General features: G+C 41.9%; 3 protein-coding genes and 1 long non-coding RNA gene across 12 annotated transcripts; 3 read left to right on the top strand and 1 right to left on the bottom strand.

Annotated features, from left to right (window-relative positions):
* Positions 1-209: 209 nt before the first annotated feature.
* si:ch73-335l21.2 (RING finger domain-containing protein) lies at positions 210-10,639 on the bottom strand. 6 transcript variants are annotated; one of them, XM_049568092.1, is made up of 6 exons: positions 10,525-10,639; positions 8,507-8,619; positions 8,284-8,366; positions 4,460-4,540; positions 4,256-4,370; positions 210-1,515 (listed from the first exon to the last, which is right to left on the bottom strand). In XM_049568092.1, exon 6 carries the CDS (start codon positions 1,423-1,425, stop codon positions 775-777), a length of 651 nt encoding a protein of 216 aa, XP_049424049.1. In that variant the 5' UTR covers positions 1,426-1,515; positions 4,256-4,370; positions 4,460-4,540; positions 8,284-8,366; positions 8,507-8,619; positions 10,525-10,639; the 3' UTR covers positions 210-774. The 6 variants fall into 6 exon arrangements, with proteins under 6 accessions (XP_049424049.1, XP_049424046.1, XP_049424047.1 ...); XM_049568089.1 differs by lacking the exon at positions 4,256-4,370; XM_049568090.1 differs by lacking the exon at positions 4,256-4,370 and having other exon boundaries at positions 8,507-8,616; positions 10,525-10,634.
* On the top strand, positions 7,518-8,580 carry LOC125883646 (uncharacterized). The gene is made up of 3 exons (XR_007448585.1): positions 7,518-8,161; positions 8,307-8,384; positions 8,529-8,580. It is a non-coding gene; the product is annotated as an uncharacterized LOC125883646 (long non-coding RNA).
* On the top strand, positions 10,566-13,517 carry si:ch73-335l21.4 (E3 ubiquitin-protein ligase-like). 2 transcript variants are annotated; one of them, XM_049568096.1, is made up of 2 exons: positions 10,566-11,155; positions 13,114-13,517. In XM_049568096.1, the coding sequence occupies exons 1-2, from the start codon at positions 10,669-10,671 to the stop codon at positions 13,170-13,172; spliced, it is 546 nt and encodes a 181-aa protein (XP_049424053.1). In that variant the 5' UTR covers positions 10,566-10,668; the 3' UTR covers positions 13,173-13,517. The 2 variants fall into 2 exon arrangements, with proteins under 2 accessions (XP_049424053.1, XP_049424052.1); XM_049568095.1 differs by having other exon boundaries at positions 10,572-11,155; positions 13,111-13,517.
* Positions 13,518-13,589: 72 nt separating this feature from the next.
* On the top strand, positions 13,590-19,479 carry LOC125883634 (uncharacterized). 3 transcript variants are annotated; one of them, XM_049568072.1, is made up of 3 exons: positions 13,590-14,003; positions 14,106-14,176; positions 16,560-19,479. In XM_049568072.1, exons 1-3 carry the CDS (start codon positions 13,978-13,980, stop codon positions 19,019-19,021), a joined length of 2,559 nt encoding a protein of 852 aa, XP_049424029.1. In that variant the 5' UTR covers positions 13,590-13,977; the 3' UTR covers positions 19,022-19,479. The 3 variants fall into 3 exon arrangements, with proteins under 3 accessions (XP_049424029.1, XP_049424031.1, XP_049424030.1); XM_049568074.1 differs by lacking the exon at positions 14,106-14,176; XM_049568073.1 differs by lacking the exons at positions 13,590-14,003; positions 14,106-14,176 and adding an exon at positions 15,540-15,667.
* Positions 19,480-27,608: the final 8,129 nt, after the last annotated feature.

The raw sequence follows: 27,608 nt of genomic DNA, 5'->3' as shown, positions 1-27,608 counted from the left end.
TTAATCTGACTATTCACTAGGTGTTTAAACTCAATCTGACAATGAAGCATACTTCATTAAGATCTTTAAAACATCTATAACTACAACTACTAACTGCAATTGAATAAAAAGTACAATAGACAATGCACCACTATATCACAATGTATGTCCCATAATATCAAATAATAAAGGCCTTAAGACATGTCATTCATTATGACATATCTTGGTTTTGGGCCCCGTATCAAAATTTGCACTGTAAATATTTAAAAATAATTTCGTTTCACCCATTTACAACAAATTAGTGCTCAATAAGGACCCACAAAAATCAGGCCCCCAAGGCTCAGGACATATTTTCTGTTGGAATAACACAATATTTAATTTTTAAAAAGGGGCAAAAGACAGAAATTATTATAAGTAATAATCTGCAGGACATTTATCAGCTGTACAATAACATTATCAAACAGACACAGAGAGAAAACTTCATGAAACCTTTAGTTTTTAATGGTTTTATTTAATTCTATTTCCAAATGAACCACTAGAGGGAGCTCTTTATCAGTGTATGTTGAATGACACAACAAATGGGCAGGACAGTGAGTGAGGACTGGTGTAAGTGGTGTTATTATAGAAATAAAAGTAGAATTTAATTAAAATGTTTCCATAAAAATATAATTGAAAAACAATTTGTGCTTTATATTATCTAAAAATGTAATATGTCAACCTACTTTTTACAGTTTCCTGTTATAATTATGTCAATGATTATTAAAAAAAAAAAAAAAAAGACAAATTTAGTTTCTGTTAAAATTTCCTGTTTAAGAAATGTGGCCCAAACACCACCCCGACCACGCAGGTGATGACAAACAGCACCCAGAAGGTGACAGCCAGCAGCTGCACAAAGAACAGCGTCTTCTTGCTCTGCTCGATGACCTGCTCCTCACCCACCAGGCCGGGCGCCGCGCCGTACGGCCTGTCCGGGTGCATCTGCTGTACCCGCAGGCTGACGGTGGGCAGGATGATGAAGCGGGCGTCGCTGCTGTCGCCCTCCAGAGAGAGCACCACTCTCTGGGTGACTGTGGTCAGGTGCGTCGCCATGGTTACGGGCAGGCGGAAGGCCACGGGGGGCAGCCTGGCCAGGATGCGGGAGTTGCAGGGTAAGGAGAGGGCGTCGCCGCTCTCCAGAGGGGTGAGGTGGCGGCAGAGGGGGCAGGGGATGGCTGGTGGGCTGTGGGGGTCCGGGGGCTCGCAGGGGCAGAGCTGGATCCTCTGGAGGCACTCGGTGCAGAAAACATGGAGGCACTCCAGCATCCGGGGACATTTGTTGTACTGGTTGTACTCTTGGTAGCAGATGGGACACTCCACATCCATGGGCTCCCCAGGGGTGGTGCTGAGGCTGGGTGCTGCAGCAGCTGGGTCCCCCTGCTGGGGAGCTGGGACAACATCCCCTGTCATAGGGGGAGGGTGAGTGGATTGGCTCGGGTGCTCAGTCAGTGATGGCGAGATGCAACTTCTGGATGAATCTTTTACAGAGGATGGTAAAATCTGTGGAGAGAAAACAGCTTGAGCTGAGAGAACCCCAGAGGCTTCTGTGGCCTTTAAATGCCAGGATCTGCTCTCCCTGGGATGCCGCTCGGTTTCTTCTAAGTTTTATGAACAGATTCCTCAGCACATGAGTCATAGCATTCATCCATTTAACCACTCAGCCATTCCCCCCCACCTACTCGTGATCACCCCTGACTCCATGTTGTGTGTGCTGGCCTGCACACTCAGAGCATGTACAGGAAGTAAGGAAATCAAAACAAGCAAATCAACAGAAGAGCTGTGAAAGGAAGTCATAAGTCATTGTAACGGTACTTTCTGCAGGAGGACACGTGTGAGTGTGCACGTCTACTTTTCTCCACTCAGATCTGTTTCATTTCAGGCATTTCAAAGGGCCACTCAACTGATTTTACTCAGTCTGTGAAAACAGTTGTATCTTCGGCGGCTCTGAGAAGATAACCCTGATGATGTAATCTCTCGGTTATCTTGGCTTAGACCTGCGAAAAATTTAAAAGGTAAGCTTGGGTTACAAACTGACAGCATGGAGTTTGAAAGATAAAAGCATCTGCTCACTCCGACTTCGTCACATATCAAAGTTTGGTCATGGACTTTCCACGTCCAGATACGACATGCAAGGTACACTTGGTGTGTTGGTTGTTGATGTTCTGGGACAGGGTTACATGCATTGTCTTCTTTTACCCATACAGTCACGCGACATGTCGTGCAACAACGCAAATTGACGTTTTTTTCTTCTCTGACAACAAATGCACGTGGTTAGGTTTAGGAAAAAAGAACAAGGTTTGGCTTTAAAATCTTATGGGACACAACCACCGCTCTCCCAGGTGAAAGTCCAGGTTTGCTGGACCCATCCATCGCCCTTTCCACCCACCCTACTCAGACTTTCGCCACCTTAGCATTCGTTCTTGTCCCGGCACACTTCCCCCTTGATGCTGCCGACTGCAGTTAAACTATAACGGCAACTGTCTGCGTATCATGCCGATGTTAAAGGACGGCTTTTTCCGACAGTGTCTGATGCCATAAGTCACTGCCCAAGCGCCGGATTTCGATGACTTTGGAATAAGACCAGACTCGGTTATCAGCCTCATTAGGTACTTTCGGAGCAAACAGTTCTGGGGTGCTCCACAGAGAATGACATACCTTTCGGGACTTTTATTCTGATTGCATTCGCATCGCCAATAGGAACATTAAAGTTGCGTACTGTAAGCCTTTCAACAGTTGGTATAGCAATGACACTTTTGCTTTGACAAGTCATCATAATGAGATCGCGATGCATTTAGACCATCACATATATGCTCGGTAAAGCCTGGACTTTATTGTCAGTCCATTTGTCCGTGTCTTTTTTAAAAAAAAAAAACAACTGTAATGACGAGCTGTTGTTTATGTTTTGTGTTGTGTGTAATTTACACACCGAACAGGTTTTTAAGAATGCCAGTTGCTGATGCTGCATTGGCTTGTTTGACCAATCACTGTACACTTATGTCACCCATGGTTCCTCTTGAGTTGGGGGAGTGTCTACGATGAAGCTGGAGCTAAAAAAAAAAGTCCCTCAAAAAAGCGTTGTAAGAACTACAACTGTTTCTAGTTTGTGCGGTGTGGACACAACAAAAAGGGAGGCAAGGTTCTTCGAAAAGGTTCCTCCATTCTTGAAAGGCCTATAGATTTGGGTAAGAAGGGACCTGCTACATATAAAGCCTTTATCAGCCCATTAAACGGCTATGTTGATTGTTGTTGTTTGTTGATTGCAATCAAATGACTTGTTGAATCTGAGCTAACCACTAAAACACCAAAATCAAACAATAATGCCGGGTTCAGACTACACAATATAAGCCCGATTGTAGCACAACGCAGCACCGTACAGTGTCGGCTCAGGTCGTTGACCACAATGAGTGTTGTATGCTATAATCCATTGTTTCATCTCATGTAGTGTGTCATGGTAGAAGACATCCGACACCACGTCTGTGGAAACAAGTGAACGAAAACAACAATCCAGCCTTTGTGATATTTCCTGATATGACTCAACAATCGCCTTATCTGACATCGTGACTGTCGGAACAGACAAAGATATTGTGTAGTCTGAACCCAGCATATGACAAACAAGCTGACTGATCAAGGCAGCGGTAGACCAGGTGGTGGTTTTTGTCAGTGGTGTCTGGCTTTGAAGAGGGCATCGATTAAGCTTCACTTTCCATTCAGTTCCCCAGCTGAAAGGTCTGAATTTCGGTCTGATGTATACGACTCGATAAATGAGACTCGGATTATATTGTATGACTTGTGTGAGAGTTTGCAAACGGTTTTTAAACGTGGACCCCAATGACTTCAATTCATGAATAACTTTCTCCATTTTGGAACTTGTTGCTGGCTTTTTATGAAACAGAACATTAGGTTTTCTTTACTGACACTTTTGTTTGTTGCTCACAAGGCAACCCAAGTACACACATGGGGGACTGTTGCTTAGCAGGTGGGGTCTCCTTTGAATTTGTCCGTGGCAACACATGAAACCTTTGCTTTCATAAGTCTGCCACACATTTATAGAGCAAAATAGGGGTTAAAATATAATTTACACCAACAATAAGTGTTTTACTGTATTCAAAAATCACAGTACGTGATGACAAACAAGTATCTCTTGTATCTATGTAGGCCGCCAGATTCAGAGAGATTACTCAGAGGGAAACTGGCAGCAATCCATCCTCACACCTCAGAAGAAGATAAGAGAGCCACTTACCCACCGCACACCCCTTTGATCAGAGCACACTTTGATTCCCGCCTCCGACCCCGGTACTTCCCCTCTCACAGCTCATACTCCTTCTCATGTTGGTACAGATCTCATCCTCCGTCTTCTGTGTGCACATAAAACCCACTCTGAGTACCCTGCAGCTGCAGCTGGAGCTGGTCTTACTGGCAACCTTCTGTTTTCGCTCCGTCTCACCTGATTTTGCTCGTCCCTCGTCTCTCTGTCTCGTCCCCCATGAGGCATCTCTGTGCGGTTTGCTCAGCAGTAATTAAACCCCTGGTGATGTGAAGGTAACCAGGACACAGAAAATGACAGTCTGCTCACTCTAGCCTGCTTACATGTTATGTTATTACGCTTCCACACAGTCAGCATGACTGTTTTAAAATAGCAGAGTGTGGATCGGGGTGTGAATATTAACATCCTGACATTTTAGTTGACACTTAAAACATACTTAATTTTACTGTCCTGCTCAACCATATGGTGGAGCACATTTTGAGTCACTATATCTTAAAGAAAAAGATGTTGAATTTAACCCAAACTGATTGAGCGATCTCTACCATTCAGTTTCGGCATGTTATACCAAAAAAATCCACTAGATGTCACTGTGTCTTTAAACAGATCGCCTTTCCAGTTCACCCCAGACATCGTTGCTCTGTGTGGTAGGCATGTTTAATCGACATGTTATAGTTTCAGAGGTCTTAATGAAGAGATTTTTCTGACTTTATACGAAAAATAAAAGTATAAAAAAAGGCAAAACACATTTTTAAAAATGTGCTCTGTCAAAAAATGAGTCGGCCTTTTATGGTAAAGGTAGTGAAGCTGACCTAATGTTGTCTAATGCTGTCATTCATTGTTGTTAAATGATATACTTAATGTTATCTATTTAATATATGGTGAAATAATTTTATGAGGCTTTTTTTACTGTCTCAAGCCAAGCTCAAGTGGTTGAACTGTTACTTTATGGCAAAAGAAGTGATGCTAAGATAATAAATGTACAATTTTTAGGACATAAATAAGGATACATATTTATTTTTTCACCATTTCTGGGATGTTTTCAAAGTACTGTAATGGGAACTGTCTAGAATACATACGTTGAAATAATACTAGTACTGGTAATATTGCTAATTCCATGGTATCAAATTTGGGATATGCTGGTATATTAACATATTGAAGCGGCAGTAGCTCAGTTCATAGGGACATGGGATCCGGAGGGTTGTCGGTTCAAGTCCCTTTACGGACTAAATACAGAGTGTGGACTAGTAGCTAAAGAGGTGTCAGTTTGCAGGGATGGGACAGTTAATGGGAAATTTCGATTTACTTCAACCTGTCTCCTATCGTCCTAAATTTGTTTCAAGTAACTAGAGACATAAAAATAATAGTTAGCATGTTAGCCGTTAGCCTAGATACAGCCGGGGCGCATAGTAGCGTCAGACCTGTTAAAACCTAAGTGAACGGGCAACCTTCAAGTGCAAAGTTAGTCCACTAAACAAGCTTTTTTTCCACAAAGACCGCCTCATATCGTTAGGATAAATGTCAGAGAACGTATAGAAAACGACGTGTAAACGTGTTGTCTTACCGGTGTGCTGCCATGTTTGTTTACCATTTAGCTCTGCTTTCCAAAGCGCGGCCGAAATATATCTCGCGAGCTCTAGATAAAGCCCAGCTGGATACTACTCCAGGTGGAGGTGTCTCGTCCTCGGTCACATCCAGACCTTGAAAATAAGGCTGCAGCCGGTCCCATTCCTTGCAACAGAGGCATTCCTCTTCTGTGGGCACTGGGGCACAGCATTCACAGGTACACCACCAATCTCCAGAGCTACGCAGCCTTGCAGCAGCCATTCCTCCTCTCTTGTCATCTACCTGTTGCGCCTCTCTCTCTCTCTCCTCCTCCGTTCTTCAATTTCACAAAGCTCTTCGTCAGTGTATTCTGGCTCAAATAAATAAGGGCGGCCATCAAACTCTGCAAAACCAAATTCCTCCTCCACAAAGTCGAAGTCTGGCAAAAAGTCAGCCATTATTCTATAAATCTTTCATAAAATAAATGAATGAACTTTTCAGGCTACTGTCCGGTTCTGCCTTCCAGCTGTTCTCGTGATATTTCGGCTGCGCTTTGGAAAGCAGAGCTAGATGGTAAACAAACATGGCAGCACACCGGTAAGGTAAGACAACACGTTTACATGTGGTTTTCTATATGTTCTCTGACATTTATCCTAACGATATGAGGCGGTCTTTGTGGAGAAAAAGCTTGTTTAGTGGACTAACTTTGCACTTGAAGGTTGCCTGTTCACTTACGTTTTAACAGGTCTGATGCTACTATGTGCCCCGGCTGTATCTAGGCTAACGGCTAACATGCTAACTATTATTTTTATGTCACTAGTCACTTGAAACAAATTTAGGACGATAGGAGACAGGTTGAAATAAACTGAAATTTCCCTTTAATGTGCGTATGCTCAGCGTGCTGTGTAAACAGATGAATTATTGACAGATACATTTAGTCACATGAGTCATCAACCTGTTGCACTGCATTTGTTGCTCCTTGATTGATTTCCTCGTAAGCAGCTCGTCCTGTACGAACACGTTAGATGCCTACTCTGCTATTTTTAGTCCGACTGAACTGTGTGATAAAAGCAGTTATTAAGTTGACTTCGCTGCAGCGTCCGAAAATGATTAATGGGATACTTTATAAAGGGGATTTGCTTAGCTTGAGTCCCTTTCACACCAGAGCTTGATACTGTCGTCAGGTGGAAACTTTGTGACTGATTTTTTAAGGATGTAGTGACAGTTTCAGCAAATATGACAAGAAGTTATTTTCTTTAAAGTTACAGCTTTAATGTTGATGATCCATATCGAAGGCTAGATTTGTCACTCATACTGCCTTTAATCCAAATAAAAAATAAATTGTAGCTCAGAGCCAAAACAATTTTTCACTGTGGAAGAGCTGACTGAGTTCATCTGGTGTCAGTAATGAAATAAATATCCTGCTGTAGCTACAGAAAGAATACAGTAATGTCCTTAAAAACACATAGGATGATCTTGCTTAACAGTCGAGTAAGTATTTTGTTAAAGTTTCTTTGATGCTGGAGACATTTTTTTTTTTTTTGCATATTCTCAGTTTTTGGGAAATGTTTTCTGTTACAGTCATTGTACAGTTGCTGGCCAGGCCCCTTACTGTAATGCTGAGGGCAACAATTGACAAAAGACTGTATGACACACACACACACACACACACACACACACACACACACACACACACACACAGAGCTTGTACAGCCCTGTGATTGTTGGCTGAGATTTCAGCGGAAGTCTCCATGAAAGGACTTTATCCTGTGACAGCTGATAGGAGAACTGTTTGGGGATTACCATGGAGCAGCTGACGTCACTTCACACACAAACACACACACACACAGGAGTGTCAGTGAGGGTGTGGAGGTGAGGTAATACTTCAACTTAGGTGAGATTAAATAGGGGAAATCTGAGAAACAGCCCTCACACTGTTTCTGACCTAACTTTAGAGGAGCAGTGTGTGAGATTTACAGGGAATCTATCAGTGAGGATTGTAGATTACAACAAACTAAAACTTCTCCCGTTTAGGATTCCTTCAGTGCTCATTGTTCAGGAGATTTTTACTGGGAGCCAAATTATCCACAGATGTCTCTCCCTCTACAAAACAAATGGACCCGGTGATTTAACCTGGTAAAAACACTGAATGGAGACGTTTCACGTTAAAAGTCAGTGTTTTTCCAATGCTGTTTGGCATTTCGGAAACGGAGCCCAGCACCTGCTAATCTGTGCTCGCCTATTTTCTCTGTATAATTTCAGATCCAGATGTTTGGGGGGTTTCTATTGGGAGCTGAATTATCCACAGAGGCCTCTTCGTCTCCAAGACAAATGGACATGGTGTTGTAAACTGCTAAAAACACTGAATAAAGCTGTTTCACATTACAAATCAGCGTTTTTCTAATGCTGTTTGGCATGTAAGAGAAGGGCTGTTAGCCTAGCACCTGCTAATGTGTGCTCACCTTTTTTTCTCTGATAACTTAAGATCCCGATGTTCAGGATGTTTTTACCATGAGCTGAATTATCCACAGAGGTCTCTTCCTCTCTAAAGGAAATGGACACGGTGATTAAAACCTGTATAAACACTTAATAAAGCAGTTCCACATTAAAAATGATTGTTTTTCCAATGCTGTTTGGCATATTGGAAATGAGCCATTTGCCGAGCACTTGCTAATGTCTGCTCACCTTCTTTCTCTGATCATTTCAGATCCAGACATCCAAGAGGTTTTTAGCGGGGGCAGAATTATCTGCAGAGGTCTCTTCATGTCCAAGACAAATGGAAATGGCGCTTAAAACTGCTAAAAAACATCAATAAAACAGTTTTGCGTTAAAGAAATTGGCGTTTTTCCAACATTTATATCGCAAAGGGGCTGCTAACTACGGTGTCTAGAGCCAGTGTTTGGTTTGTCCGTTCTGGGCTACTGCAGAAACATGGCAGTGCAACATGGCGGATTCAGGCACTGCAGTGAAAAAAATCCCCTGCGGCCCAAAAAGCATTTCCCTCATCGACCATGACTGTAAAAGAGACGTCTGTAAAACTGTTGACAGGATGCCGCAAACTGCGAACAAGGTTTATTATGATTCTTTCTACTGTTAATGTTTGAGCCATGTTGGTTTTATATTTGTAAAAATTTCCTCAAGCTAAGAAAAGTGCTTTAAAAATCCTTGGCGTCATCATAATGTAAGGTCTACGAGCGGACCAGGAACTCGTGGGCGGGGCCAGAGGGAGAAACACTACTGCAAATATCGAGTGCCCCAGGAATGAGTTAGCATTTTAGCACTTCACGATTCCTTCATATCAAAGTCAAAGGGTTTTTTGAACGGGGTCATTGTAAAGACAATGGCCGAACAGATATCACCTGGCGAGTTGCAGCTCTGTAGATCGTCTCTTCAAGTGAGAAATCAGGTTTAAATAGGAGCTGTCGACACGTGATTTTAAGCTAACGCAGAGGTGGAGGAAGTACAGATCTTTCAGTAAAAGTAGTGATAACTTTGCGTATTCGTCTGTTGACGAACGTGGTGGCTGTGGTTCAGAGGTAGAACAGGTTGTTCGCTAATCGGAAGATCGATGGTTTGGCCCCCAGCTCCTCCAGTCAGCATTTCGAAGTATCCTTGGGCAACATACTGAAACCCAAATTGCTCCCGATCGGTGTATGAGTGTGGTAAAAAAGTAGCAGGTGGCACCTTGTATGGTAGCCTCAGCCACCAGTGTGTGAACGTGTGAATGTGACCCATAGTATAAAAACCGCTTTAAGTGATCAAATGACTAGAAAGGCGCTAGACAAGTACGTTACGTTCTACAACATAAATATTCCAGTAAATATCCCACTTGTGAGCTTTGAAGCTTTAATGTGTCTTAAAAAAGACGGTTGCTAACACGTGGCTAAATGAGACTACAGAACGACATCACGCCAAGCCGTGCCAAACACGGTTTTACAGCCTGGTTACAGTGACCATAATGTAGTTCGTTTATAGCCTAATGTTAGCATTTTATTTCTGCCGATTTCATTTCGGCTTCAATAGTCATGAAAGTGGAGTTCGTTACCTTGCTGAACAAAACATGTTAGCATCATAAACGTTTCGCGCAAAACTTATTTTCGGCAATAATCCAAAATCCAGTGGAAAAATCGCATAGGGTTTTTGACGAGGGAATCGGCACGATGCTAACGTCCGAGTCGGCCAACAGAAAAACATCATCCCTGAAGCACTCTGTTCATTGGGCTGCAAGTAAACCCGGAAGCTAAAGCAACTTTTTTTGCGCGCTATCTTGGCATCTGGTATCTAGCTAATGCTAAAATCTATGCGCAGACTTCGTAGACGAGGACTTGCTCCCTATGTAGGTACAAACTACTCAGCCTAAGGCAACAAAAACACAATTCAGGTGATTATAAACTACAGAAAACATACTTATTATGATATATAACTTGTATTTCTGCCATTTGTGCCTCAAAAATTCGACACACAGGACCTTTGATTAAAGATGTTTGAGCCTAAACACTCCCAATCCAACAAGTAGTGATGATCCCAGAAGCATGTTGTATTGCATCAACTTGCACCTGTTGTGATTGTGTCCTGTATTTCACAGTTAGTCATTGTGTGTGAAAACCCCTTTACTCCTCCACAGGAGGAGCTATGTGTGTGTCATATGTTGGTCCTTCGGGTGTCATTGCGTCACAAGTATTTTGAGCTTGACGATGACTCACATGTTTGTTTATTTGACTGCAGCTCAAGTTTCTCTCCTCCCACGCACTTCCTCACACCCTGAGGTATAAGTCTGGACAGCTCACCAGTCTCACCTCATTCAATCCTTAATACCTAACAGACAGACAGCTGGGTCAGACAGAAATATGTACTCAGAACATGAGTGCGGAATTTGTTACCAGACCTATAACGCAGGTCTGCGGTGTCCCCGGAAGCTCCACTGCCACCACAGCTTCTGTGAGAGCTGCCTCCTGGCGCTGTCCCGACCCCAGGCAGCCGACCAGGAGCGTCTGGGAGCGGAGCGAGTCATCGTCTGCCCGCTGTGCCGACACACCACCACCATCTCCGGGGAGAGGAAGGTGAGAGCCGAGCTGAGGGTGGACGAGTGCGTCCTGGAGGAGCTGGTGCTCTCAGGAGTCCTCGACAGAGAGGAAGAGGAGGAGGAGGAGGAGGACATAGAGGAGGCGAAGAGTCACGTTCAAACCAGCTGTGACGACACCGAGGAGTTGTACGATCTCACAGCCGAGGAGAGCGACTTCTCCTCGGGCTCCAGAGGCGGGAGGCTCCGGCGGTCCTGCTGGAAAGTTTGGAGGATGATTATCGGGAAAAACTCACGGCGGAGGGACAGAGAAAGTAAGTAGACAGTTACCTGTAGTGTTCGTAGTTACCTTTTCAACCTTTAACACTGTTAGTGAAGTAAAATGTGTCAGTGGGGCAAAACATCCGTGAGTTCTTAAAGTGACCTCTTTGTGAACGGGGTTTGGTGGAAGGCTCACTGTCAGTGTGTAAGGGAACGAGACCTTTCACTACAACCACACCCCATTGTAAAATACTACAATTTATATTATACTTAATTAAAAGTACATAAATATTACCAGCAAAGTGAACTTAAAGTATCTAAAGTAAAAGTACTTAGCCTGCTATGTAATACGGTTCATTTCAGAGTATTGTATGGAGCCTCCAAAGTGCGGAAATATGTTTTTTTTTATTTGTATCTTAGGCACAAAAGATAACACAAGTTATTGTTGTGTGCAGACATTAAAAAAAACCAAACTATTTTTTTTACTAAAACTTAAGGGGCTGTCCTCTTTAAAAAAAAAAAACAAAAAAAAACTTTGTTTAGTAAAAATAAAAATAAATGCACTTTCAGGCACAAACAAGTACACAACACAATACAAAAGAGCTGATCACAATGTGAAAAAAAGGACATAATTGTTTTTTAAAAAATTATAAAATAAGGCAATGCAGTGAGAGATAAATTATAGCCTACATAACATTCAAAATAAGTTGAAATAAAATTAGAATAAAAATAATGATAAGAAATAATTTTCGGTACTCTGTTTTGTTGTTGTTGTTTTTTTTAGCACAAAATTTTATTTAGCCAAAAAAAAACCAAAACAAAACAACAAAACCTGATGGAATATCAGCTACAAACAAGTACGCAACAGAATACAGGAGAAGTGATAATAATAATAATTAAAAAAAAAAAAAAAAGCAGTGAGAGACAAATAATAGCCTAAATTATATTCTAAATACATTTTAAAAAAGAAAAAAAATCAAATAATAATTAATATTTTTTTCTGGACTCTGTTTGTTTCATAACTTTTTTTCCCACAAGACTTTCAATCAGCAAAAAATAATAATGATAACCTAAATAATATTCTAAATAAGGTTTTTTAAAAAACTGAATAATAATAATAATAATACATATTTTTTCAGGACTGTGTTTTGATGCACAAAACTTGATTCAGCAAATAAAAGTACTTAACAGAATGTCAGCTACAAACAAGTACACAACACAATACAGGAGAGGCGACAACAATATAAAAAAAAGTACATAAATACATATTTTTTTTTAAAAAAATAGGGATGAACACATACTAAAACAACACAATGAGAGACAAATAAATATTCTAAATAAGTTGCAAATTTAATAGTAAAATAATTATTATATTCATAAATATTTTTCAGGACTCCAGGGACTGTTTTTTTACTAACTAGTAATTAATTTGACTTCAGGGGGTTTCAGTTACATTTCTGTAATATAACTATTTATATAATAAATATAACATGTTGTTTTTTATTGTTTGCAAAAGAGGTAAGCATTTAATTAAAATTTAAAAAAAACAAAACAAAAAAAACAAGGTTATGGATCTTAAAAAAAAAAATCTGTTTATGAATAAAGAATTTCCCCAATAAAATAAACAGGTTAACAGCATATTTTAAAGATTTCTTACTCATTTTGTGGGGAAGAATAAATAGTACTTGAGTAAATGTACTTAGTTATATTCAATTTCTGGTAACAGTTGACTGTTAATATATGTTTTTGTTTTAATGTAAGGCTGTAAAAATGACACAAAAGGTCACATCTAGCTCAGTGATGTCGCTCCAAGTTTAGGATTTTAGTCTCAGGTTTAATTATGCGTAAAGTATTTATACTTCTTGTTTTAGGTAGTCCTAAGATAGTCTAGAGCAGAACACAACTGGCCCTTATGTGTAATTTTAGTATCTGAAATACACTTAACAAAACACTTTGGCTTAAAGTTCGTGAATAAATATTTTTACTAATGTGTCGTGTTTTTCTTCAGCAGACTTTATGAACAGCGATGACCTGAGGAACTTCGCAATGATGTCCTGCAACATGTTTTAAAGGAGTCTACAACTACGGATACCCTGGATGATGTGATATATATTTTCAACGGCTCTTCTTCGCAACATGGACTTGATGATGATGATGATGATGATGATGAAAACACATAGTCAACACTGCTCTTCATCTTTCTGATCGCTTGTTTTATACAATGACCACTACGCAGCTGCTGTTGCACTCAAATGAGAGAAAAACAACTTGAGTACTTGTGAATTGCCAAACTGGACCAGTTAAAGCCCTTTAATGCGCTGATATATGTGATAATTATTTATTGTTTTCATTAATGTATTTTATGTTTGACATATTTGTAATATATTTATGTAGAAAATAAATTATTTTAAGTTACTTTGAGGCATTTTTGTTGGGAGTTTGTTTGAGTGAGTGTGTGGATGATGGAAATATAAAGCAACAGCTATCTTTGGCCTGTGTGTGGGCTAAAATACAGTTAAAAAGAACACACTGCATCAAGTTTAAGCACCACTAAAAGGAGATTTACAAAGTAGAACTCAAGTAGGAGGCAAAAGTATCCTTGTATTCACAGATAGATACACCAAACTGGGGGAAAGAGGCTGAACATGTGAAGAAATTGTGGTTATTTTCACATGAAATGAGCCATAATGGGAAACTAACCTTCACAGACAGCTCCAGGAAGTGAGCTCATGAGGCCAGGTGAACAGCATTGCACCCAATCAGACTCACACCCAGCAGCAGAGCAGACAGAGATCAGTGAGTCACCTTTCTGACAAGTAAAACACATGGATTATCAGCACTACTTTTTATTTTAAAGGCCAGAAAGCAGTCCATCATGTTAGGAAACTCTGCTCTCTACAGGTAAATATGGTTTTCACAAGCTTCTTACGCATACAAGTTGAACATATTTGGTGATTATTGCAGTTAAATCACAGCAGTACTCTTGTTCTTTCTCTTCTGCAGACTCTTGTTTGTCTTTGTGTTGGTCTGTGCAGCTGTGATGTCGTTAATCATGTGTTCAGATGCTGCGAGAGGTGAGCACCAACAGGAGTCTGCAGTGTTCTTAATGGCTCTCTGAATAATGTCATGAGGCGTGTGTTGGCATGTGTAGACTGAGCAGAGATTAAAGGGACAGTTCACCCTAGAATCAAAAATACATATTTTTCCTCTTACCTGTGGTGCTGTCTAGGTTGTTTTGGTGTGAGCTGCAGAGTGTTGGAGATATCAGCTGTAGAGATGTCTGCCTTCTCTCTAATATAATGGAACTAGATGGCACTCGGCTTGTGGTGCTCAAAGTGGGTAGATAAGTTTTCAGTTCAGTTTTATTTATAAAGCCCAATATCACAAATCGCAATTTGCCTCAGAGGGTTTTACAGCATACGACATCCCTCTGTCCTCGAACCCTCGCAGCAGATAAGGAAGAACTCCCCAAAAAAACCTTCTAATAGGGGGAAAAATGGTAGAAACCTCAGGAAGAGCAACTGAGGAGGGATCCCTCTTCCAGGACGGACAGACTTGCGATAGATGTCGTACAGAACAGATGCAGCAAACACTCTTAACCACTCAAACCTGCTCTTACCCAGGTGCTCTGAGTTATGAATACCACTTGGTCATAAGTCACTGATTAGCATAGGTAACACCCCCCTAAACTAGGGGTGTCAAACATGCAGCCCATGGGCCAGAACTGGCCCGCCAAAGGGTCCGATCCGGCCCACTAGATGACTAGACTAAGAGGTGCCAGGTTTCAGGCTGCAAGTTTAACAATGTGTTATCTACTTCATTTAAAATTCTGCTTCAGAGGCTTTTCCACCCTGACCAGGATACAGCTCTCAGATATAGCAATCCCCCAATCCCAAATGGATCCCTTACAGATTCATTGACTCAGGTTAAGAGCTAACCTGATGGAGAATTGGGACACCACTTCCCCTCACATCAAAACCAAGGGGAAGGGGCCAAGACAAGGGCTAAGGGGAAGAAATGGAATTGGTCCTAGGTCTGTAAGGGCTTAGGGCTTGAGTCAACGAGTCTGTAAGGGATCCATTTGGGATTGGGGGATTGAATACTTACTGTGACCATGTTTAAAGATATTGAACGTTGTGCAAAATATCGTCAAGCAGCAGCTTTGGTTCAGAAGAATCTCTGTCAGGAAATGTCTGGATAAATGAACATGTAATGACAGTGAGAAGTTGACTGACTGAACGTGGAAAAAACGAGAATTACAACTGAAATTCAAACTGAAAAAATTATTTTTCTGAAGACATCTCATGCTGTTCATCTGTTTTATGAAGTGACGAACGTAACGGCTTATCCTGTTACGTTGAATGTTATAGGACAGCTTTTTCGTCCGTGTCTGACACCGCAAGTCACTGCCCAAGCGCCAGATTTCGATGACTTCTGAGTGAGCCCGGGTTGATTCAACATATGTCGAGCAGCACTTTCTAAACAATAACAACTGCGTGACACGGCAATAACAATCATTTAGCGTCGCTGTTATATGGCGGTTGATCTCCTCCTCTGCTTGGAAGGTAAGGAGCTCCTGGACCTCATTGTTTTTTCCAGTTTGCGGAAATTTTCAGCCACTGTTCCTCTTCTCCTTTGAGTTAGCTGCTGACTGCTACCAGCTGCCTTTTAAATTTCTCTGCGGTGGGTCGCACACATAAGACGTTGTCAAAGCGTCCCGTCCGTCCCACCCACAGACATCGATTTGGTGCTGTTACTTCAAGGTGAGACAACTCCGTCCCCTCCATTCCGCAATCCTACCTCTTTATACAGAATGGCAAAGAGGAATAACGGCGCAATGCTCGTACCTTGAACAGGCAGTGTAGGTGAGCTAATTGTCGATGCACGCTTCCTTCTTCCTTACGTGATATGGTTTGCGGGTGTAGTTTGATAGAAAGAAAATAGTCCCCACATGAAACTGCTCACAACAAGGTCTGTGGATTATCTTCAGTAACCAGGTCATGATTTGTGGAAAGAGACATTGATGTTGAGTTTTTCTAACGTATTTTTTGGCGCTTTGAGCACCACAAACCGAGTGTCGTCTAGTTCTGTTATATTTGAGAGAAGGCAGGCATCTTTAAGGCTGATATCTGCACCGATAACACTGCAACTCACACCAAAACAATCTAGCCTGATAAGGTAAGAGGAAAAATCTGTGTTTCTGAGTTTAGGGTGATCTGTCCCTTTACGCTTTCTCTGGGCAATTTAACAAAAGCGTAAAGAGATATGAGCTTTTTTTTATAGAGAGAGATTGTGTAAACAAATCTGGAAAGTATGTGTCCTCTAGACAGTCATTTCAGGTGATATTTAACTAAAATAAGGGTATAAAATGAGCATAAAATATCAGTGTCTCATAAGTTATTTGCCTTCGAGAGTAAATCATTATTTCTTATGTCCACATTGTTTTTCCACCTCCAGCCAGCCCCATAACGACCCAAGTGGACAACAGAGTGACGCACAAAGTCCTGAGACGACTGTACGCTCCACACAATCAGCAACATTCCCTCTTTACCAGTATGTCATCAACAAAAACTGGACTCCGAACTGAAACTGCTACTGAAACTGAGACGGGCGGAAATTACGGAGCAGTTTCGTCAATCATTGACCATCAATCAAACCCTGCACAGCTTACAGGAGCTAGTTACAGTCAAAACAGCACAGATAACAAACAGGCCAGAGTGGGAACTTCTAGTTTGCAGGGTGGAGCGAGGCCAGCAAGCAGCTACCACCCTTTCCCTGGAAACTCCTATAATCCATACCCAGCCATCATTAGAAAATCATCTCATACAGAAGCTGCCAGTCCCTTTCATCACAGCTCAAGTCCTTCACAAGTCTGGTACGCCAAAGATGCTCAGAAATCCTACATCAAAGAAAAACCTCCCACAAATGGCTCCCCTCTTTTTTCAGCCCTGGCTGGTAGAAACTGGAGCACTCCGCTGCCAACTTCAAGAGGGCATTACGGCGGCTATAAAGAGACAAACGAGCTCGCTGTGGTTGGGGCGCGGAGTCCATCTAGTGGGATTCAATCAAGCAAATTTCTCGGCTTCACGAGTCAAACTGCCCCTCATGCGCCATCAATCAGCCACAGCTTAGACGCCTCTGTTATTAAAAGCATCCAAAGCCCAGAAAAAGTGACATCATCCATCACGGATTTCTCCCAGAGGTTGCACCCGTGGAGTAGCGGTGAGACGCCGAGACACAGAAAGGTCCAGTCGTATCTGTTCAAGGACTCCGATGCACAAGTTTATGGCAGCTTTCCTTCAAATGTTAAACAGTCACAAAGAAAAGACCCAACCGAAGAGGTACAGCATCTCTCTAGCTATGCAAATCAACCCTATCATCATGCTAACATGGCCCAGTACGGTGCTCAGACAGATAGTTTTACCAAATACCAACAAGTCTCTGCTCCAATAAAAGGCAACACCATGCCAAGTTTTGCCCCTATACCTCAGGAAGATACTCCAAGCAGAGAGACATCTGTAGCAAGTAGCGTCACGAACACAGCCACAAGAAGAACAATGCATCCTTACAAACCTGCACAAACTGTAAAAAGGATCTATGGCTTCAGAGGATTTGACAAACCCACATGGAGAGCTGTGAAGGAGCCGCCTCTTCCCCGCTCCAACTCTCAACGATACAGCTTCGACAAAGGAAAAGACCATAAAATCACAAGTCTATACCCTTCCTGGTCACCGAGGTATAGCTTCGGCCAGAGAGAAGCATCTACTACACTTCTAAAACCTTCTCATGGCATTTTAGATATCACCCAAACCAAGACTTCTCAAAGGTTCACATCAGGATTCAAGGAAGCTCGACCTGTGCTACCTGAAAGCGACGACAGCATGGACCAGAAACCAGATCGCAGGCAGTACAGAGTCTCTAAAAGAATATATGGTCTCAAAGGATTTGACACTCGGCCACTTGAGGGAGCCAAAACTCCAGTTACAGAGCCTGACAAGTCTTCAAGAGTACAGCAGGGTTTTAAACTCAGAAGCCCACAGATCTGGCAACCACAGCAAAGCAGCCGTGTGTCCACACTGAGCCAAACTGAAGACCTTAAGCCACTTTTAAAGCCGGCAGAAGGCACCAGATTTACACCTGAGAAATACAAGCAGAGACGCAAAATCTACACCTTTCAGGGATTTGAGCCGATTCATGACAGAATAGCGCACGGACAAAATCCAGCTACAGCATCCCCAAGGGTCTCCTCATCTTATCTCAGATCAGCAGGGAAACTCAACACTGAATTGGAGGACAAACCCAAACCTGTTGCAGTGAAGATGAGCCCGTTCAACGGCTCCACCAGCAGCACCGTGAGAGGCAGACGTGTGCATGGAAACGGTAAAAAGCTCACTCATACTACTCCTCCTGCCAGTGACGGTGGAAACGCAGCCATCGTCAGGCTGCCCAAGAGGCCTGCCAGGATCATAGCTTTAACGTACGCTGATATTCTCGGAAGTGCCTCGTTCAGCGTCGTCGTAGCTCAGACACCAGTCACACCGGCTGGTAAGGATTATCATCAAAACGGTACAACAACCAGGCAAGACGAAGAGGAAGAACGCTGGATCTTAAACTCTGAGGATGCCGTGGTTAGTGGAGGCAACACGAGCAGAGGGCTTGAAGCTGAAGATGAAGCGGAGGTAGATTTAAGTGCTGCTGAGGAAAACAAGTCGGCTGTTAGAAGCAAAGAAGTCGACATGAAAACATCTGATTTGTTCCTGGATGAGGAAGGAAGTGGAAGTGGGGGTTTTAATGTGTCTGATTTTTTCTCAGCTGATACTAAAAAGAGTCAGAGGCTGAGTGAGGATCTGTTAGAGCTAGATAATCTTCGACAGTCAACTGGGAACGTCTCCTTTAATGCTGTAACTGTCCCATACTGAGAAATGAGACAAACTTCTCATGTGGTTGTTTCAATCTCAATAAAAGCTGGAAAAAGTACTTGTGAATTTTGTTTCTCAGCAAACAATGGCTGTGAATAAATCTTAAACAAGCTGAGCACAACATTTAGAGCATAAATATAGCAGCAAACAGCAAAGATACAGTGGAGAGATGGCGTCCTGGGCAGAGAATGAAGTCATGCTTCCTCTGTGTGTGCTGTAATCTGAGTTTCTCTGTTCTTTGTTGTGGCAGACGGTCTGGTTGCACGTGCATGTTAAGTCATGTGAGTCCCTGTATGTGTGGCAAGCTAATTGCTGCCGCTTTGCACTGCGTTCATACAATGTGCTCTCATCCCAACCAACAAATTTGATAATTAGCCTCTCCAATTGTGTCACAGAAACGTGTTGATAAATGATTCCTAGTCTTTGTTGTAATTTATTTATGCTACTTAAAGCTAAGCTAACAGGCTGCTGGTGCTAGCTTCACATTTAAAGGAGCACTTCACCTCCCCAAATGACCATTTCTATATCAATTACTCACCCTGTGTTGAGTTGAAATTGTAAAGAAAACTTTGATTTTCTTACATGATGAACGAAGAATCCAAATACAGAGAAAATTCTTGATGAATTGAAGTCATAGGGGTCCACGTTAAACAACAGCAAAACTATAATAAAACATCAGCTTACAAACTCTTCTAAGTCTCATTTATCCAGTCGTATGCTCAGTACTTCCGGAACAGACAGCAGCAGAAACTGAAACTTGTCTATGCCCTCTTCAAAGCCAGACCCCATTTACAAAAACAGTAATTTTACCTCGCTGAACACAGGAGCTGCCGGTCTACCACTGCCTCCATTTTTAGTTTGTTTTTGTTATTGCGTGACTTTGGTGAATCTGAACTAACTTGTTAAAACACCAAAGTCGCACAATAACCTGAACAAACTAACTAATCGAGGCAGAGGTAGACCAGCAGCTCCTGTTTTCAGCAAGGTAAAATCACTGTTTTTGCCATTGGAGTCTGGCTGGAAAGAGAGCATAGTGTCAGTTTTAGTTCAGTTTGAGAAGTAGCGAGCATTTGAGTGAATAAATTAGACTTCTATTATACTGCACGAGTTGTGTGAGAGTTTGTAAACTGATGTTTTGATACAAGAATTTTCTCAGGTTTTGGATTCTTCGCTCACGGTGGAGGCATGCTAGCCTGGAAATCCAGACCCAAATCTAGAGAGATTTAGGGTCTGGCTATGAGTAATGCAAATAGCCCAACTCGAGAGGCGGCACCAAGCATGCATTTGTAAATATCACTGCAAGCAATTGGATAACACTACGACCAATCAGAATAAAACACGGGGTGACGTATACGCTTAGCTACCAGCGGAGCTAACTGGTAGATTAGACTCTTGCCGTATCCGGTCGGCAAAACAGCAAAAACGTCCTTCTTGCAAAGGAAAGATTTGAGCGCCGTCTTCTGTTCCTCTTTTAGAGAAAAAGCCAAGTCTAACTCGTTCATTGTAGCAGCCAAAGCCGTTTCATCTTGCAGTGTTTACTGACTGATTCCGGACTTCGTCGTCGCAGCGCTGTCGTCATCTGTTTAGCTCGCCTCTGGCCCGCCTATATCAGATACACCGATGTGATTGGTGCAGCTCGGTTTCATGGGCATAGGTAATGAGCATCATTACTGATTGCCAGAGTGACTCGCTGAGCAAATTCAAATTGTGCTCTCGCGAGAACAGATTTCCAGGGTAGAGGCATGCCAGAGAGACAAAGTTTTCTTCATCAGTTCAACGTAGAATGGGGTGAGTAACTGTGACAAGTGGTCTGTTTCCCAAAATGTGGAAACAATACGTACATTTATTAGAGTATGAAGAGATGCAAATGAACTACAAAGACATGCAAAGGGACTACAAAGAGACACAAAACAACTACAGAGACAACAAAGGGATGCAAAGGAACTAAAAAAGGACACAAAAAGATGACAGACACAAAACAACTACAAAGAGATGCAAATGAACTACAGAGACACAAAAAGACAATAGAGACACCAAACAACTATAAAGAGACACAATGTGACAACAAACAGACACAAGACAACTACAAAGAGATGCAAAGGAATTACAGAGACACAAAAGGACTACACAGAGATGTAAAGGAACTACAAAGGGACACAAACGGACAACAAAGAGACAAAACAACTACATAGAGATGCAAAGGAACTACAGAGACACAAAATGACTACAAAGAGACACAAAATAACTACAGAGTTACAAAATGACAACAGAGACACAAAACAACAACAAACAGACACAAAACAACAAAGAGATGTAAAGGAACTACAAAGAGACACAGAACGACAAAAAAGAGACACAAAACAACTACAAAGAGATGCAAAGGAACTACAAAGGGACACAAAACGACAACAGAGACACAAAACAACTATAAAGAGACACAAAACAACTACAGACACAAAACAACAACAAAGAGATGCAAAGGAACTACAAAGAGACACAAAACGACAACAAAGAGACACAAAACAACAACAAAAAGATGTAAAGGAACTACAAAGGGACACAAAATGACAACAAAGAGATGCAAAGGAACTACAAAGGGACACAAATGACAACAAAGAGACACAAAACAACCACAAACAGACAAAACAACAACAAAGAGATGCAAAGGAACTACAAAGGGACACAAATGACAACAAAGAGACACAAAACAACCACAAACAGACAAAACAACAACAAAGAGATGCAAAGGAACTACAAAGGGACACAAATGACAACAAAGAGAGACAAAATGACAACAAAGAGACACAAAACAACTACAAAGAGACACAAAACAACAACAAAGAGATGCAAAGGAACTACAAAGAGACACAAAACAACAACAAAGGGACACAAAACAACAACAAAGAGATGCAAAGGAACTTCAGAGACACAAAATAACTACAAAGAGTTACAAAACTACAACAAAGAGACACAAAACAACTACAAACAGACACAGAACAACAACAAAGAGATGCAAAGGAACTACAAAGAGACACAAAAAGATGACAGGGACACAAAGAGTTTATTAGAGCTCTGTTAGTTATGCAACTACAGCCAGAGAATTTTCTGCTTTCATTCATCTTATACGATACTAAACTTAACGCCTTTGAGTTTTGAATACATCATCTTGGACTGTGGGAAATAAAAGATCAGGCTTTTCAAATACTGTTCAGAGATTGCCTCAGAGTGATTTTCCCATTGTTTCATTCACTGTGGTAAAAACCACTCATCTGGCATGACGAACGGTTAACAAGAAATGCTGGGAATTATTTCAAAGTGCTGCGTACTGTAAAGCATGACTGGTAGCACAACATTTTTATTGAAACAACATCCTCCAGCTCTGACCTCAGGACTCCTGCTCTCCAGGGAGAAACCTCATGATGAGTGGAAACATCCACAGAGGTCAATCGTGGATTTCTGAGCATAACTTTTGCCTCATTTGGCAAGCGATTTGCATAATGTAATGTCAAGTATGAAGAGGGAAAGCAGAGGAAGGTCATACTTGAGGCTTTTTATAAATTGATTGTATTCCCATTTCTTGTGTCCTCATTCCCAGGCAGGCAGGCAGGCAGGCAGCGGCTATTCACTGTGCTGACACAGATTTTCCACCTCCTCTTTCAAGCTTACAGGGAAGGTTTCAGCATGCTGGTCTCTGGGTTAACACGCTATGAGATGGAAAAACCTGATCTTCCTCTTTGTTACAAGGTCTTTTGGTGGCTCTGCCAAGCCGTTAATAAACACACAAAGTGTAACTGAAGGAAACAAGTAACTGTGTGGTTTGTTCTATTGATTTACGCCATGAGGGAAAAAATGGAGCAGAATTTGTTGTGCTTGTCATGATGTTGTTATCTATATTGTCAGTGGGATAGGGCTGTAGATTATACCCAGTGGTAGAATGTAACGAAGTGCATTCACTCAAATACTGCACTCAAGTATGAATGTAAAAAAGCTGCGTTCAAGGCACCAAACATGGGGGTTTTGGAGCAACCTTTTGCATTACCTGCCGGGAGAGCAACACGAAAAGCAGCTGTTTTATTACAGAGACACAGCTGCTTTCTCTTTCAGGAGATTGGCATGAAAAGCGATTGTTAATAACTGAGACATCGCTGATTTTCCTGCTGTGACAGAGGCTCAAAAAACAGCTAAAGACATTGGAGTATTCCCTGTTGGAATAGTGGCACGAAAAGCAGTTGTTTTACCGAGACACGGCTGCTTTTGCTTTCAGGATATTGACGTGAAATTAGGTTGTTTTTAATCAAGACGTCGCTGCTTTGCCTGCCGTGACAGCGGCAGGAAAAGTGATTGTTTACGACTGAGACATTGCTGCATTTCCTGCCAGGATAGTGGCATGGAAAGCGACTGTTTATTACCGAGACACGGCTGCTTTTCCTTTCAGGAGTAAAATGAGGTTGTTTTTTATCAAGGCATCGCTGCATTTCCTGCTGGAATAGTGGCAGGAAAAGCAGATGTTGTTTACCGAGGCATTGCTGCGTTTCTTGCTGGGATAGCACCATAAGAAGTGGTTGACTTGTACTGAGACATAGCTGCGTTTCCAACTGGAATAGTGGCACGAAAAGCAAATACATCCCTGCATTTCTGCTGCGATAGTGGCATGAAAAGCAGTTATTTAATACAGGGACACTGCTGCATTTCCTGCCAGGTTAATTGTACGAAAAGCTGAGACACGGCTGCTTTTCGTTTAAGGATATTGGCATGAAAAGAGGCTGTTTTTTGCTCAATTTTCTGCTGCGATATAGTCACAAAAAAACCCCAGTTAATTTATTTCAAGACATCACTGCTTTTTCTGCTGAGATAGTGGCATGAAAAGCAATCGTTCACTGTCGCTGGAACAGTGCCGCCCAAACTGGTTATTTTAAGCCAAAATATGATCTTTTTCTCACCTTAACCAAAAGTTTTTTGTGCTTAAACATAACCACATGTTACCACAGCACTGTTGAAATGAAAAGTATCAAAGTATCCCCAGCATAAGAACGTGCAAATATGAAGTATCTGTGGTTTGTACAGACGTATGATGCCAACTGCTGAGTGACTCAATCTGCATTTAAAGCAAGAGCAGATGCCAGATCTTCCACTAGATGGCGTTACTCCTCCATTTTTATTACCCCACGTGTGACCTCAAGTGCTGGATGTTGTCTGCTGCTGTGTCCTTTTGGGATACTTCCTAACTTTGAAGCTGGAGGAATTTAAAGAGGATAAGATAAATTGCAGAATTACTGTTATGGGTTTTGGTCTTTGAGAGCGTTTAAAAGAAAAAGCTGACAATTAAGAACAAAATTGATGTTTTTGCTTCCGCGCTTATCAATCAGCCAACCAAGCGTTCTGTTTCAAGGGCACTGGGTCCACGCTAAGCCCACATCACAGCTCCTAACAGGTCCATTCACACCACATGACCCTTCACCTTTTTCCCAGTCAGCCAACACCACCTAAATACCAGTTCTTACGCTTGCCCTCAATCTACGAGCTCAAAGGGGCCCCAAAGAGAGGAGAGGGTGGGAGAGGGAACTGCCAGTCAAAGTTAAACACATTGTACATTGGATTAACGCCCCCCCCTCCCACCCCCACACCACCACCACCATACCAATACCCGTGGAAAGTGGGACCATCCACTTTCCCATAGAGCTGAAAGGTATTAAGGTGATATGATGTTTTGAGGTTTTCCGCGTGCTGGCATGTCAAGGCGTTGCCCTGCCGGCTCCTTCAAAGTTCCCCTCTCTTTCTGTGCGGCCTTTTGTGTCGCCGAGTGGTTCACACACTCCCTTCCTCTCCAAGTGTGTGTGCTCGCCTATATTTTTGTGTGTGTGTGTTTATCGCAGACAGTGCAGTGTTCTCTTGCAAAGCCGGCCCTCCCCCTCTCTCCTACTGTGAGGGGAATTCTGTACCATGTGTCTGCGGTTTTCAGGGAGCTTTCAAGGAAAAAAAAGCACAGAGGCCTCACAGTCCCCCCCCCCACCTCCTCCTCTTCCTCCGTCCTCCCCTCCTTGTTTTCCCTCCCTCACTCACTCCATGTGGCACTTTTTTACACTTTAAACCTTCCTTTTCCTCAGAATCTCTCTACGGAGTGACAGAGCGAATTTCGCATGCAACCTGTTGCAGAGACAAATCCATAATCATGGCAAACATATGAGGCGAGAGAGTGAGCGTCAGTTGGTTGAGGGGGGGGGAGTAGGGAAGGGGAGGGAGGGCGAGACAGAGAAAGGCTTTTTGTTTGCCTAAGTACACTATGTGAAAGAGGGGGCGGTGAGGAAAAGAGAGCTGGAAATACATTAGAAAATGGTTGCATCGGCTGTGTGGTATTTGTGGCTCGGATTACCTCACATGCCATGCAGCGGACCGACCCCACCATCAGATCCACTCTGGTTTGACCAGGACTGCGTGCAAGCTAACTTTACTGAGTCGACATTGATTAAGTTTGCCCTAAAAGCTATATGTAAGGACTGTAGAGCAGAGGGGGAAAAGAGGGAAAGTTGGGAGGATTAGCAGAGGCAGTCTGAGTGTACTGACTGTAATCCAGGGCCTTAGTGACTCAGTCAACATAAAGTAGGTCTACCTAAGCCGAAACACCTGTACTATGTTGTTTATTATGGCAACTTCAAGGAGAAAACTAAACACAAAATCTGGCACAACACATATCTTAATCACCTCTGCTTCATACATGGATGAATGACTGAACCGGCCTATCGAATGTCAGCGGCCCCCGGCCTTCACCTGCAAAACATCACTCGAATTAACCTCAAACAACCAGGAGGAGACTCAAAACAAAGAGACACAAAACAACTACAAACAGACACGAAACCACTACAAACAGATACGAAACCACTACAAAGAGATGCAAAGGAACTACAAAGAGACACAAATAAACAAAGAGACACAAAACAACTACAAAGAGACACAAAATCACATCAAAGAGACACAAAAAGATAACAAAGAGACAGAAAACAACTACAAAAGACTCATAATAACTACAAAGAGATGCAAAGGAACTACAAAGAGACACATAGGAACTACAAAGAGACACAAAATTACATCAAAGAGACAAAAAGATAACAAAGAGACAGAAAACAACTACAAAAGACACAAAACGACTACAAAGAGCTGCAAAGGAACAACAAGGACACACAAAAAATAACAAAGAGACACAAAACAATTACAAAAGACACATAATAACTACAAAGAGATGCAAAGGAGCTACAAAGACACAAAAAAGACAACAAAGAGACACAAAACAACTACAAAGAGATGCATAGGAACTACAAAGAGACACAAAATTACACCAATGAGACACAAAAAGACAACGAAGAGACAGAAAACAACTACAAAAGACACAAAATGACTACAAAGAGCTGCAAAGGAACAAGGACACACAAAAAATAACAAAGAGACACAAAACAACTACAAAGAGACACAAAATTACATCAAAGAGACACAAAAAGATAACAAAGAGGCACAAAACAACTACAAAACACACAAAATAACTACAAAGAGACAAAAAGACAACAGGGACACATAAATTATGGAGACACAAAACGAGTAGAAAGAGTTGCAAAGGAACTACTGAGACACAAAAAGATGACAAAGAGACACAAAACAACTACAAAAAGAAACAAAACGACTAGAAAGAGATGCAAAGGAACCACAGAGATGTAAAAAGCGGACAAAGAAACAAACTGATGCACAGAAACTAGAGACAAAAAAACTATAAAGAGACACAAAACTACAAAGCGTAAAATAAGGACTACAAAGAGAAAAACTACTTTAAGACACTACGAGATACAGAACAACTACAAAGAGATGCAAAACAACGGCAAAGAGAAAAATAAATGACCAAAAAAGACACAAAAATATCACAGACGAAAAAAACCAAAAATATCCTGACAACTAAAAATAAACACAAAACAACAAAAAGAGGTAAAACCACAACAAAGTCTGTGTGACTTGCTCCTTTGTAGAGGAGGTGGTGGGGCCTTTTGCATGTCCGTGCCCAGGGGCCCACTTCCTCTCAATCCGCCCCTGGCTATATACTTGACTAAGTATGAATGATGGGAAGGAAGTAATTAAGGAGCATGGAAGAGCGCCTACATTAACATTCCCACATCTGCTGTGGGAGCAAAAGCTATTTCCGTGTCCTACATCCAGCAAGTTTCCTGCGGTCTGCACCATGGAGGAAGTCATAAAGACAGGAAGACTTCCTGTATTGTTGCCAGCATGTAGCGGGAAATGAGCGGACTGTACATGCTCCGTGCGGCTGAGAACCGCTGATGTCAACGCCATAAAAACAACACTCTATCAATGAGGCCAAGACATACATGGGGCCGCAGGTTTATGTCACTCCTTTTTACCGGTGCTTTTCACAGGCTTGAGACGTGTTTTCACTGCTGTGTACATAAAATAAAACACACCCTGACAACACTCTGTTCTCTATGAAATCTATATGACTATAACAGTGTTTGCATGTTTTGACAAAAAGAGGTGTGTTTAAAGGAACACTTAACCCCCAAATTGATAACTTGTATATCAGTTACTCACCCCA

Source organism: Epinephelus fuscoguttatus, linkage group LG23 (assembly GCF_011397635.1).
Source record: "Epinephelus fuscoguttatus linkage group LG23, E.fuscoguttatus.final_Chr_v1".
Taxonomy (NCBI): Eukaryota; Metazoa; Chordata; class Actinopteri; order Perciformes; family Serranidae; genus Epinephelus; species Epinephelus fuscoguttatus.
This window is presented reverse-complemented; position numbering and strand designations above follow the sequence as displayed.

What these genes read in the sequence shown, in the direction of transcription:
- si:ch73-335l21.2 (XM_049568089.1), bottom strand. Translation starts at nt 4,507, where the DNA reads ATGCCTCATGGGGGACGAGACAGAGAGACGAGGGACGAGCAAAATCAG. An exon ending in CGAGGGACGAGCAAAATCAG is followed by an intron (nt 1,516 to 4,459) that starts GTGAGACGGAGC and finishes TTCTCTCCACAG; the next exon opens with ATTTTACCATCCTCTGTAAA.
- si:ch73-335l21.4 (XM_049568095.1), top strand. Translation starts at nt 10,669, where the DNA reads ATGTACTCAGAACATGAGTGCGGAATTTGTTACCAGACCTATAACGCA. An exon ending in ACGGCGGAGGGACAGAGAAA is followed by an intron (nt 11,156 to 13,110) that starts GTAAGTAGACAG and finishes GTTTTTCTTCAG; the next exon opens with CAGACTTTATGAACAGCGAT.
- LOC125883634 (XM_049568072.1), top strand. Translation starts at nt 13,978, where the DNA reads ATGTTAGGAAACTCTGCTCTCTACAG. An exon ending in GGAAACTCTGCTCTCTACAG is followed by an intron (nt 14,004 to 14,105) that starts GTAAATATGGTT and finishes TCTCTTCTGCAG; the next exon opens with ACTCTTGTTTGTCTTTGTGT. An exon ending in GTGTTCAGATGCTGCGAGAG is followed by an intron (nt 14,177 to 16,559) that starts GTGAGCACCAAC and finishes TTCCACCTCCAG; the next exon opens with CCAGCCCCATAACGACCCAA.